A 13,849-nucleotide genomic window follows, 5' to 3' on the forward strand; every position below is an offset into this window, starting at 1 on the left:
TGATCAACATAAATTCAATAAGAATTTAAATGTATACAACTACATATTTCATTACTAACGAGGCTCCGAATGTACTTGGATAACTAGCTGAAAAAACTTGAGAGTGGGGTCCGGTATAGCAAATAGGGGTGAACAAAATAGATCCTTAAATTGAATCAAATCGAAAAAGAAATATTTAACTAGTGATTTGGTTCGACTTAATTTGGTATTGAAATTTTTTTAACTATATTTGGGTTTTGATTTTAACTAAAAAAAGTCAATCCAATACCAAATCAATCCGACATGATATATATATAAAAAAAAAATACATTTATTTTATACATAAAAGTATTTACTTTGATATAATTTATAAATATTTGTAATACTTTTTAATAGTTTTTATCTTTTAACATACTATTTCAAGTTTGAGAGTTGGAATTTTATTTAGTTTAGTAAAAATTATAGTCCATAGATATTAGTAACTCTAATAAAGCTCAAACAAAATAAAATCAATACTAATGCTAACAAAAAAATCAATTCATCACTAAGAATGACAATAATGTTGAATATTTGCTCTTTAGTATTATATTAGTTTAGACAATTAAAATACATAACCTAATTTTAGTTTTTCTTTAATGTTTAGTCATGCAATTAATACAACTTATTAAACTTATTTTAAGATGATTTAGCGTTCGTTTGGATTGGTTTATAAGTTGTTTTCAACTATTTTGAGTATTTGGCTGACCCACTTTAAAGTCATTTTGTGCTTAAAATAAGCCCCCAAAAAAATTGGGTATGTTTGACTTTGGATATCTAAAGCAGCTTATAAACACCCAAAAAATAGGGTTATCCCAACTTATTTTTTTGGCTGTGTTAGAATTATAATCATTTTTATTATGACTTATTAATTCACAATATTTACTTAATGCGATTTTAGTATTATTATTATTATTTATTTATTAAATATTATGATTTCATCACTCATATCATATTTTGTATTACTTTTTTAGGAAACATGGTGAAAAAACTAGGATTCTACTTGGTTAGGTTACAAGATAAGAGACAATATATTGGCTACTCGACATTTGTTATACATGTTTATCTTTATCTAGAGAAAGAAGTAAATAGAGATGAAAGAGTTGCAAAATTGTAATTGCAAATGAACAAATAGATTAGGCAAAATAACACATAGTTTTGTTGGGCTTAAATGAAGTATAACCCAAAATGTGGATGAACCCATAGGTCGCCCGGGCTTTTATCGTTGGGACATTGTATCTAGCTAATCCGTTAGGTCCAATCTCGGGTATATGGCAATTTGCACAAGTAGGATCATTTTTTCGTTGCTATTTAACTTTTCATCCTATCAATCAATTCGGTTCGATTTTATGTATTATCAATTTTTAATTTTTAAATATACTAAACAAATATTTAACTCAATAAGATATTTTTTTATCAATTTTTTGCCCCTGGTGGTTCGATTTTCGATTTAACCAATAAGAAAATGCACAAAAAATAAATATATGACTTCTCCGACAAGTTGGCGTGACAGGATAATAATGTAATTTTTATAAAATACTCATAAAATAGAAATAGTAATAACTAACATTAAAAAAATTATACAAGTGCAACACAAATAAAATAATTTATTTCTTGTGAACTCAAAGTCAACGTGGAGTGTGAATTGAATGCGAAAGGGTAAACACACTAACTAGTAGGTAATGATATTAATATTTAACATTTATATAGGGTAAAGTAGTAAATTGATACAGTTTTAATGGATTATCAATTTATTCAATAACCCGATATTAAAAAATCAAAATCAAACCAATAATCCGATAATTTTTTTTTATAAAACCATTAAAAATCTGTAACCCAATAACAATAAATCAATATTTTTTTCTTAATTCGATTTTTGCACACCCCTATTAAAAGATCAACATAAGATTTAGAATGTACTAGCCACAAGTCATGATTAATCATCAGAAGTTTATTATTACTTGTGTTGTAACTTTAGAACAAATATGGTGGATCAGCCCGTTTTTGACGGTATAAATTCTGGCGAAGCACTAGATTTTAGTATAAATTATGTTATAAGTTTGGAACAAATTCCCAGCGGATCATCAAAAGTTTTTGACAGATTTTACTGAAACGGTTTTACTTAGATGCAACCTAAATCGTCAAAAACCATAAATCAAGCTCAACAAAAGCCAATAATGATGTCTTTCAATCAAATAAATAATGGATCTTAGATTTTCTACTCCACATATTAAAGGAATAAAATCAGTTATAAATGATCATATGTTTGAAATTTTGATATTAATAACTGTAAAATTGCATATTTGATATGTTTTATGTCTCTTACACGTTTACTCTATCTTTTTTTTTGTTGTTGTTGTGTACAAAATGTGACCTGCTCATAATAGTGGAATATCTCTTAAATGGAAAGTATATGACTCATTTATTAGCCACTTTACAATGACATTTCACCTTCTGTTTCCTTTCCTTTCATAAAGCCTCCATTTCCAAAGGTTAGATCTATGCAAAGAACACATGCATTTGCACACACACGGAAAAGGAAAAAGGGGTGGGAAGCATAAGAGTCTGAATCTTTTAGTTAGACTTTAGTATGTACTTAATCAATGAGGGTAGAAAGAGCGCACTGTAGTTTGGATGCACTGCCTGTTTGTGATTTGATATAATGTCCGGGCATGTTCTATGCTTTGATAAATAAGGCATATGCTTTGCGGCTCCAAATTTTTACCAAAAATAAATTATGTGTTAATTTTTTCATAGAAAAAATTTAATTATTTATGATAAAAAGTACATTTTCTTAAAAAAATAAATTATATTATTTATTCTCTTTAATTCCATTCAAATAGAAGAAATCAATAAAATATTCTTTTGTCTTTTTACATTCTCTTTGCTAACACTCACATTAAGGAGATAGAGACATTGTACTGGGAGATTTGGCGTACTCTCATTGTCTTCGAGACTTTGGGTACTGAAGGTGTTTTGAGGTTGAGGAGGTTAGACGTGTTGTTAGCAGAATGAGGAGGGGAGAGCGACAGGGCCTGATGAGATTTCGGTGAACTTTTGAAAGAGCATTAATAAAGCAGATTTGGAGTGGTTGACTAAGTTATTTAATGTTATTTTAAAGACTTCTAAGATGCCTGATGAATAGAGGTGGAGTACTATGGTTCCATTGTACAAGAATAAGGGTGATATCCAAAACTATAATAATTACAAGGGTATCAAATTACTAAGCCACACTATGAAGATTTGGAAGAGAGTGGTGGAGATGAGGGTGAGGAGAGAAGTGTCAATCTTAGAGAACCAGTTCGGATTCATGTGGGACGGTCGACTACTGAAGCAATCCATCTTATGTGGAGACTGGTGGAGAAATTTAGAGAAAGAAAAAGGGATCTCCATATGGTGTTCATTGACCTTGAAAAGGCTTATGACAAAGTTCCGAGGGATGTTCTCTAGAGGTGTCTGGAGGCTAAAGGTGTCCCGATAGTGTATATTAGGACGATAAAGCACATGTATGCTGGAGCCAAGACTCGGGTTAGGACGGTGGGAAGTGACTCAGAGCATTTTTCTGTTGAGGTGGGACTACACTAGGGATCGATGTTGAGCCCTTTTCTTTTTGCCTTAGTGATGGATGAGCTGACACGGTCTATTCAGGAGGAGGTTCCATGGTGTATACTATTTGCGGATGATATAGTTTTGATTGATGAGACTCGGAACAGAGTTAATTATAGGTTGGAGGTTTGGAGACAAACGCTGGAGTCCAAAGGGTTCAGATTGAATAGGACCAAAACAGAATACTTAGAGTGCAAATTTAGTGATGTGGTGGATGAAAAGGGTAGGGAAGTGAGGCTTGCCACCCAACCTATCCCCAAGACAGAAAATTTTAAATATCTTGGATCCATCATCTAGAGTAGTTGGGACATCGATGATGATGTCACGCACAGCATTGGGGGAGCATGGTTGAAATAGAGAATCTTGTGTGATAAGAAGGTAACGCCTAAACTTAAAGGTAAGTTCTACAGAATGATTATTAGACCAGCGTTCTTATATGGAGTGGAGTACTGCGAATAAAGAACTCTCATGTTTAGAAAATGCATGTTGCAGAGATGAGGATACTGAGATGGATGTGTGGACACACTAGGAATGATGTTATTCGGGAGAAGGTGAAAGTGGCATCTGTGGTCGACAAGATGAGAGAAGCGAGACTAAGATGGTTTGAGCATGTGTAGATGAGCGGTGTCGACGCCCCAGTTAGAAGGTACGAACGGTTGGATTTGGGGGCTATGCGGAGAGATAAGCGTAGAGCGAAAAAGTATTGGAGAGAGGTGATTAGACAAGACATAGTGGTACTCCATATCACCGAAGACATGACCTTCAATAGAAAAAACTGGAGGTCGCGGATTAGGGTAGAAGGCTAGTATGGATAGAATGGTTACCGTGTGTCGATTAAGGGTGGTCATAGGTCTAGACATGCCTTTATAATTGTGTTGCTATTGCCTTTGATTACTGTAGTACTTTGCTATAGTTATTGTGTTTGTCTTGTAAATTTTGCATTACATTTTATTTTTATTTTTATTTCTATTTTTACTATTTTATTATTAGTATTTTTTATTTTTTATTTTTTTATTTTTCTTTATGCTATATATTTTTTTTCTCTCGTACTTGGAACTGTGACTTTCAAGCTGAGAATCTTTTAGAAATAATCTATCTATCTCCATGAAATAGTGGTAAGATCTGCGTATATCCTACACTCACTAGACCCCACTTGTGGATTGCACTGAATTGTTGTTGTTGTTTTTCTTTTTTGTGAATGTAACTCAGCTAATTGACATAAAACGTTCAACATGCATACAAATCCTCCAATCATAAAATAAACAACAGTTTTTTTATACCCTCCTTCAGCCCGTTCATGGATCAGTTTGGAACGGTTATTGATCAAAATCAAAATCAAACTAATTTAATCAATTTTAAAATTATTAAAATCAAACAAAATAAAATACACCCATTTGTTTGGTTATTATTGGTTTCAATTTGATTCGGTTATTCGATTAATAACTATACAGAAAAATAAAAGAAACAATTCATTCAAAATATAAAAAAAAGACAATAATTCCTTAAAAAAAATTATTTTTGTGCCATTTTGGATCTTATAATTCTTATACAAGAATTTTAATTATTTTTAACTTTCTTCTTATATTGTTAGTTAATCCAATGTACTAAACAATATAAACTTACTGAATAACGAAATCACTGGTGCTCGATCTAGTGGTATTTTTATGGGGATTCTATTTATCGCTGTAGGATCCCTATTCAAGATCACTGCAGTTCCTTTTCGGGCGGCTGTAGAACGGCCACCTATAGGTGGTAGGGTAGGGTGGGTGGTACCGCTCTGCGGCCAATCTTCCTAACCGCGCACAGGCCGGGCTTAGAGCGCGTGAAACTCATCACTACCTCGTAAAGGCGTTGAGACCATAGCATGTTACACGAAAGCGTCGCTTTCTCTGTAGTGTTGTCACACAGTTGTCCGCCTAGAAGAGCAACTCGCTCTGTAGTGTTGTCACACAAGATAAGCACGACGCCCGCCTGCTGGCCGGGCGAATCGAAGTTATCTTCCGGTCAACTGTCCACCCAGTCAAGTGCAAAAAACACAGTAGAATCACGCAACGCACGCTGCTGGTGTGCTTCCTGCTCGCGAGGAAAGAAAGAAGAGCGACAGGGTTCAGTTCAGATTTGACTGTTTGCAGCATGGGAGCAGATTCCCCAAAAAATCCCTGGGAACAATGAAAAAAAAAAGATATCTCGATAACGAAAACTGCATAAGCTAATGATATAATTGTACAAACAAAAGACGCATCATATCTTACTATTGTCAATTAATGTGCTACATTTTTTGCATAAAAAAATGTTCATAAAAAATAATGCATTAGGTATATATTATTATTAAAAACAATATGTATATAATTTGTCGGTTCAATTATTTCTTTGATTTTCCTTGAACTAAACCAAAACCAAATCAAATATTGTCGATTTTTAAAAATGTAAAATCAAATCAAATAAAAAATCAATTTGATTTGATTTTTCAATTTGAATCGATTTTTATCCAAATCGTGAACACTCCTACCCTCCTTTATGTATAATGAAATTCTATCACTATCGATTGAATTTCTTTAGTTTAATTGAATATTAAGCACTCAAGATCGAAAAACAAAGTTCTCACTCTTGTGTTAATTTTATGTATATAATGTTTAAGATTAATTCTTGGATAACAAAAAGCACAAATTTAACTTGTCTCAGACATGCAGTTGCAGAGAGTTTTTGATAGAATTAAGAATTGCAAAATTAGCCCATAAAATTATGATTTTCACAAGGGATGGAATTCGAAAGTTTTTCCCATAATTTTCCAATAAATAAGACGATGTGGACTCTGCAAACAACAGGTGCACATGTTTTGTTTCAAAACCGATTCCAACACCAGTGGGAGTGTGTTTATGCAAACCAATTCATTGTCTGCTTCAAGATGAGACATGTTTTGTCAATGTTTCTCGTGATTTTTCAACAATACGACAGCTTCTAGAATACTCTGTAGCTCTCGAGATTTTTTTAAGAAAATTAGTGAGTTTACACAGAAGGAAGGGACCACATCTCCAAAATCCTCCAGGATCTTTCAAAGCCCGACTAAATTCGAATCGCGCACTGCAAGACCCATTTGGGTTGGCGCTCCCAATATAATTTTCTTCATACCTAGGGCTCGAATTCGAGACCTTTGATTAAGAGTGAAGCAGTTTCACCACTGCACCACAACTCATATTGGTCTTTTAAAGCTTCAATTCACATGAACCATGATATCAAAAATATCCACCATAGCTAACATGTGAACGCCAATAGTAATACACAAAACATATATATATTTCACTACTTTTTCCACTTCAAACTGTCAAAAAGGAATCAAGTTGCATCTGTACATATTCTAATCACATTACCAATATCACGGAAACCATGCAAACGATGGTTCATTGAACGTTATAAAACTAGTCTCATGCACACATACAATAATCTAGTTGAACGATGGTTCATTACTAGTTCACATGAACCATGATATCAAAAATATCCAGCCACTGGTTTTTGATATATTCTTCAATACAAGATTCATGTGCACATACGATAATCTAGTTGTATTTACTTTCGTTATTTAAATAGAAAAGAAATGAATTAACGATGCTTCCATGAACAGGTCGATACACGTATAACATGCAAGTGCAACATTAGTAAAGTTCAGTACCAACTTTGTGGTCCTTATAGACATTCTGGAGACACAACAACAGGGTTAATAAATGAGAAGATATTTAATTTCCATTCAAGATGTAGAGGAGTAGATGGGCTTACATACCTATAAGAAAGGAAAACCAAGTCTCTGCAAGTTGATGCAATAAGTAGCAAGTAATTTAATGTGCAGCATGGCAATCAAATTATCTTCTTTCCTTTTAAAATGTACGGAACCATTGGCCCCGGCTTTCTTCTCTGACCTGCAACCTGCAAAGCAAAAGTCTGGCAACACATGAAGGATGCAAGAGGGTGTTGGCATAGTTGGAAACAGATGTTAAATGCAAGCAAATAAGACAAGTGATGCACCTCAGCAGCACCAATTCATCTTCACATGTCTACTATTCAATTGTGTAACAAGTGTGTCCTGTGTCCATTACAACAATCTCAAATATGCAAAATATGCAAGATAGTCCCTAAAAATGTATTCATCCAAGCCTTCAGCAGATACAGATATAATGAGTCACTAAGTAATGCAGCGGTAACCAATCAGCTCCTCCAAATCAACATTGTTAACTCTAATATTGATAAATGATACCAGTTTTTACATTCAGATAAGCACCCTGTAGCAGTGATCCAGTTAATACTACCGATAACAACATTCAAAAGAAGGGTGGACAAACACATGTCAACAATTAACAAGCAGCATTAGCTATGTCACTAGCAATCAGCAGCGGCGGCCTGTAGGTGTCAAGCTTCAACAAAATACAAATCCGAAAATCACAAACCTTATCATTGACTCAAAAATCACCTGAAGCAAAAAGCAGACAATGCATTTCGAGGATCTTAAGCAAGCAATATTATGAACGTAGTAGAAAACTTCAGAAGTAATGTGTAATGCAAGTAAAAGCACTATATGTTTATTAGCATGGTTGTCTTGGCTTAAGAAGTATATAATATACCACTTAAAAAGAGTAGAAACTATTCCATTCAGCTTAACCTAGCCTTGCAGATGGCGTATTTTGTCTGATGATCATATTTTTATTCCACTTAAAAGCACTGGCAATGGTTGTCTGATGATCATATTTTGTGTACCTATCATGCAAAATTACAAAGGCCTTACCAAGCCTTGCAAATGGCACTTGCATTCAAGAACTAATGATCATACTTTGTGTACCAAATAGGTAAAATTACAGAGACCACCTCAATGCACACCTACAGTCTAATAATTCACATTCTCTTGATGATGGAATAGAGATATACAACAGTATTAAACCAAAAGAAGTTTAATTACACAGAGACCTGGTAAAACTACAAAAGTCAGATCATCCAGAAAACTCAAGCGAACTTAGGTTTCGGCATGGGCATTGAGGAAACATTTTGATGTAATGAAGTATTTTGATGTACATGACCAAGCTTTTGGATCCAATGATGAAGCCCTTTCTTGTGATCTAGACACATCGTCTTCTGAACAAGATTCAGAGTTCCATCATGAGCGACTGATGATTCAAACTGCTCCAGTACCTTCACAATCTGCCAAAACTCAGGTCTCTTTTCTGGTTGCAAAGCCCAACACAGTTCAATTAAACCTCTCATGGCTGGAGGGCAGTCCCCATGGATAGGTGGTCTCATATTCTGAAAGGTCCCAAAAACAAGTGCTTTTAGGATAAAATATACTCCTAATTCACAGTTTATGAAGAAGCATCAAAGAGGAGTTTTGTTGGGATGGACGGTGGAGGTCTGAGGGCACATGGGTTGCTATCACATCAAAGTGTTCAGCCATGCAGAAATAAAAGTTATTTATGCCATTATCCAAATGTACAAGTCCAGAGATAACTGATTATATCATGACAGCACAAGATCACAAGAGTTCCAGAAATATTTATGTGAATAAGAAAGTACCAAATGTTGGATCATACCTTGTTTACAACAGCAAAAGCAGCCTGTACTGGTGTCATATCTTCATAAGGAATGGTTCCAGACACCATTTCCCATAGAATGAGTCCAAAGCCATATACATCAACCTTTCTTCCATATGATTTTCTCTTAATCATCTCTGGTGCCATCCAACGGTAAGTGCCTGGATCATCAGCCAGGAGATCACAGTATGCCTCCTCACAAGCAATTCCAAAGTCAGCGATTTTCAGGTGAAAATCCTCATCGATAAGTATATTCTCTGGTTTGAGGTCCCGATGAATTATGCCTTGCGAGTGAATGTATTCCATTCCACGAGCAATATCCATGGCAAGTGCAATCAATTTGTCCAGGGTTAGGGACTTATGTTCAAGCTTATGCAGGTGTGCTCTCAAAGAACCCTCCGATATATACTCGGTAACAACACAAAAAACTGGTGGTTGTTTGCATGCACCTACGAACTGCATTAAAGGGGTCATGTGAACCAATCACAAAGAAATTTTATAAGGACAACAAGTTACCACAATCGCCCTATTGTCTAAAAACGGAGATTCTAGTTATAGAGGCAAATGATGGAACTAACTGGTCCATGAATCTTTTATAGGCAGGATAATCAGATACAGTTAAATATATGCAACAGCAGAGTTCCATGTACTTATATGAAATGAACCAAATAAGAAAATTAATTCATACCTTTATAACATTTGGATGGTGGAGACGAGGCAAGAGAGTAACTTCTCTAATAAACTGGTTCTCCAATCGAGTTCCTAAAGCTCCAATTTCGTCATCATCTGGTACTCTTATAATTTTCACTGCAACAGCTTCATCCTTGTATTTCCCATGGTAAAGCTGACTGTGTGCACCGTGTGCAAATCTTAGCCCAAGAAAGAGCTTAGAAAGATCAATTGTATATTCATCTGCTGTTTCCACAGAACTAACCCTACCAACACCATGATCAAAGTACCTACTCCATGCTGAATCCTTCCGACTCTTTGATTTGTCATGGAACTTGAATGATGTGAAATTCCGAAGGGGGCTTGTATTTGCTGGGGATCTTGAACCAGGAGATCTTAACATAGGTGATTTCGATCCCCGGGGATCTTTGTAAAACGACTTACTCACAATTTTCTTCTCATGTTCCTTCCTTTGTGGACGTGGAGTCGAGAATCTCTTCTGACTAGATCGAGCTTCCTTAAAGGTATCCGGGACTGATGTTTCTGGATGAGGTGACACAGTCCTCTGCTTGTTTGTAGTTGGGTTGCGCTGAAGTGGCACAACAGTTGGCTCAGGTCTTGAATTAAAAGAACCTGTTCCAGGTCTAGTTTTTGCACCAGCAATTCTTCCTGACTGAATAGTACTAATAGGAATAGAGGTCAATCTTGCAGAATCCAACCTATGACAAACTGTATGAGAAAACTTTGTTCTCCTAATCCAAGAATTAACTTCATCATCCATTTCTTCAATCAGCTTAGAACACCTGATAACCAATAAAAAATCTGTTCTTTTCCTCCTCCTTCAGCACAGAAAAAGGTTCAAATTCAAGAACTCTCTTCAAATTTGCCAAGTTTTCTATTGACAATTTCTTCAAGTCCATCAAAGGGTGGTAGTAAATCAAGAAATCAAACACCAACCTTCATACCCATATGCAGATAAACCATAAATGATCAATCAACTTTTTCAACACAATAACTAAAGCAGGAAAAATCCCAATATCTCTGTCAACTAAACCAAAGATCAAAACTTTTTAACCTCTAACAAACAACAGTTCATCAGCAAAACCATTCAAACTTGTAGACCTGCCAAATGCCCACCATCAGACAGAAAACCAAACTGTTACCTCAAAAAGCAAAACAACCCCTCTTCAGCTCCAAAGTCAAACACCCCATCATCTTCTCTCAAAACCTGGAAGATCCCATAACAAGATTATAAAATATGAATATAAGTTTTTATTCACAAAATTTTAAAAAAAAACACCAAAATAAAATAACATTAAAAAGCATACTCAATTGGCTTAAAGATAAAGAAATACCCATCATGATAAACCCCATTACCCCACCAACTCAGGTAATCATTTCCCCGAATACAAATCACAAATCGATAAGTAATCAAGAAAGAAGGAAAAAAAACACCCATTTCCTTAAAAATACCCTTCCTATAAAACCAAGATCCGTGTACCAACACACTTACCCAAAGGGTGTTTTCTTAAAGAACCAATCTTTGATACAAACTCTTCTATTCTTCTTCTTTTTTCACGTTTCTCTCTCTCTTCTCTCTCTCTCTCTCTCTTAAGCCATTAATAAATGTAATAGAGGGAAGAGAGAAGAAAAATCATCACACTCCATTTAACACTAATATCCTTTTTCATATAAAACTACTACTGGGTGGCAGGGCGGAGCTAGAGGGTCGCGTGTGGGTTCGATCAAACGTATTATTTTTTTGCTTCAATAATACATATTAAAAAAATTATTAAATAAATATAAATATTAAATTTAGAATTTAATTATTAATAATTAATATAGTTATTAAAAAATTCAGAATATTAAAATTGAAATTTTGATTTTGCCTATAATGAATTATATCTAAATAAAATAAAAAAATATTGTGCAATAGATAAGTTACTTTTTCTTTAATCAATCAGATATTTTAAATTCAAGCTTTGAATAAAAAAAAAATTCTTCATAAAAAGGTTTTTATCCGAATGAAATTAAATATAATTGAGTTTTAATATAAATATGGATGATTGAAAATAAAAAGTGCAAAATTAGACGTAGGTGCTTTGTGTGACCAATTGTTTCACGTAGAAGATTCAAGTGAACCCATTTTTGTTGCTGACTACAAAAAAAATTGGTGGAGGGTGGGGCCCATTAGAAGATAGTCAATAAAAGACAGAGAAATAAGAAATGGGAATAAAGCAATTTAATTGGGAAGAATACAATGTAACTATCAGAGAATTGAGGAAACGGAATAAAGGAAAGAACTCAGATATTTAATCTTTTAAAATATTTTTCTTTTTGTCTTTGTGCTATTTTTTTAATATAGATACGGTTAAAGGGTACGGTATCACGGATATGGAGGATTGTGGTTGGGTGAGTTGGCAGTAAATTTTTTATATAATATAATATAGGGAAAAGGGTTTAAAATGTTATTAAATTATTTAAAATGAATAAAAATATTTTTTATTTATAGTTTGGTTTTAAAATATTTTATCGTTAATTTTTTGATTTAAAAATGTTTTTATTGTTATTTAATGGGTTAAAAATGTCCTTTTCAATTAAATATATTATTTTATTTTATTAACACATTTTTTACCTAATAATATTTTTTTTATTAACAAATGTTTATTCTACTTCAATTAGAAAAAAGTTTAAAACATTATTTATTTTATTATAATTACTTGTTATCGTTATTTGAATAAAAATTAATGATGTATTTATTATGATATTATAAATATGACATATATTATCCGTTAAGGTATAGAGTACATGAAATTATTCCTTTTTAATTGATAAAATGAGATTACGAAGAATAAAATAATTTTTTATATTTTTATTACTTAAAGTGATTTAAAAAGAAAGAAAACAAGAATAGGGTTTCTTAAAAGTAATATTTTTTTATGAGGAACAAGATTTATTTTTTCTTAAAAAATATATTTATTCGGAAAAGGGTATTTTTGACCCATTTTGTAATAATAGGGACATTTTTGACCCATTAAATAATAATAATGACATTTATGGATCAAAGTATTAACGGTTAAGACATTTTTGGACCAAACTATAAATGAAAGATATTTTTGTTCATTTCAAATAGTTTAAGGACATTGTTGACCCTTTTTCCTATAATATATAATTTTATTTTTCATTTTTTTAAAAAAATAAATAATTTTAATCATCGAGTTATTAATTTTGATGGTTACATTGTTCAACTTAAATGTATTTGACCATTAATGTGTGGGTGGGGAAATTAGTTTTGTAGACAACATATAGTTTTTTAAAAAATAAAACTATAATCTTTTTATTAGTGTTTTTTTAACTTTACATATAAAAGATTGTATTTATACACGTAAAATATTTGAAAAACCTTTTCTTGTATTTACTTTGTAAATGGACTAGAAACCTTAATTCCTCAAATTGTGTGATTGTGATCCTTGAAATTAAAGAAATTATGAATTCTTGATAACTTACAATGAATAGACAAAAATAGTTTTTTCAGATTTTTCATTTGTAAAAATAATAAAAATTATAATAAAGCCATGAAATTAAAAAGAAATTATAAGTGACTTCGAAAATTGATTTCCCTTGAGTTAACATAAGCTAACGTTGCCGGTGTGTTCATTATTATTAAATAAAATAAGATTGAAGAAAAAAATTCAAGTCCTTATTCTTTTTGTATAAAAGTAATTCTCTGTCATACTCATGATCGAAATTAAGGGACGCAGGAAATTAATTCATATAATATAAAGTTTTATTAGCATTTGGAAGGAAAAATTGGTGAAAGTCTCTGCTCTCTTGATTGGTATCCACTTGGAGGCATATTCATAGTATATTCTATGATTTCTCTTCTGTTTCAAATTTAGTTGATATATAACTTAAATTGATTGTGACAAATTTATTTAAAATATTCTTAGAAAGATGATAATTTTTATATTGTCATAATAAATAAAAGATAT

The 13,849-nt window shown here is 32.8% G+C and overlaps 1 protein-coding gene across 1 annotated transcript; it reads right to left on the reverse strand.

Moving 5' to 3' along the window:
- Window positions 1-8,388: 8,388 nt before the first annotated feature.
- On the reverse strand, window positions 8,389-11,533 carry LOC129872391 (serine/threonine/tyrosine-protein kinase HT1). Its single transcript, XM_055947382.1, has 4 exons — window positions 11,371-11,533; window positions 9,877-11,085; window positions 9,189-9,644; window positions 8,389-8,904 (listed from the first exon to the last, which is right to left on the reverse strand). The coding sequence occupies exons 2-4, from the start codon at window positions 10,636-10,638 to the stop codon at window positions 8,608-8,610; spliced, it is 1,515 nt and encodes a 504-aa protein (XP_055803357.1). The 5' UTR covers window positions 10,639-11,085; window positions 11,371-11,533; the 3' UTR covers window positions 8,389-8,607.
- Window positions 11,534-13,849: the final 2,316 nt, after the last annotated feature.

Source organism: Solanum dulcamara, chromosome 11 (genome assembly GCF_947179165.1).
Source record: "Solanum dulcamara chromosome 11, daSolDulc1.2, whole genome shotgun sequence".
NCBI lineage: Eukaryota > Viridiplantae > Streptophyta > Magnoliopsida > Solanales > Solanaceae > Solanum > Solanum dulcamara.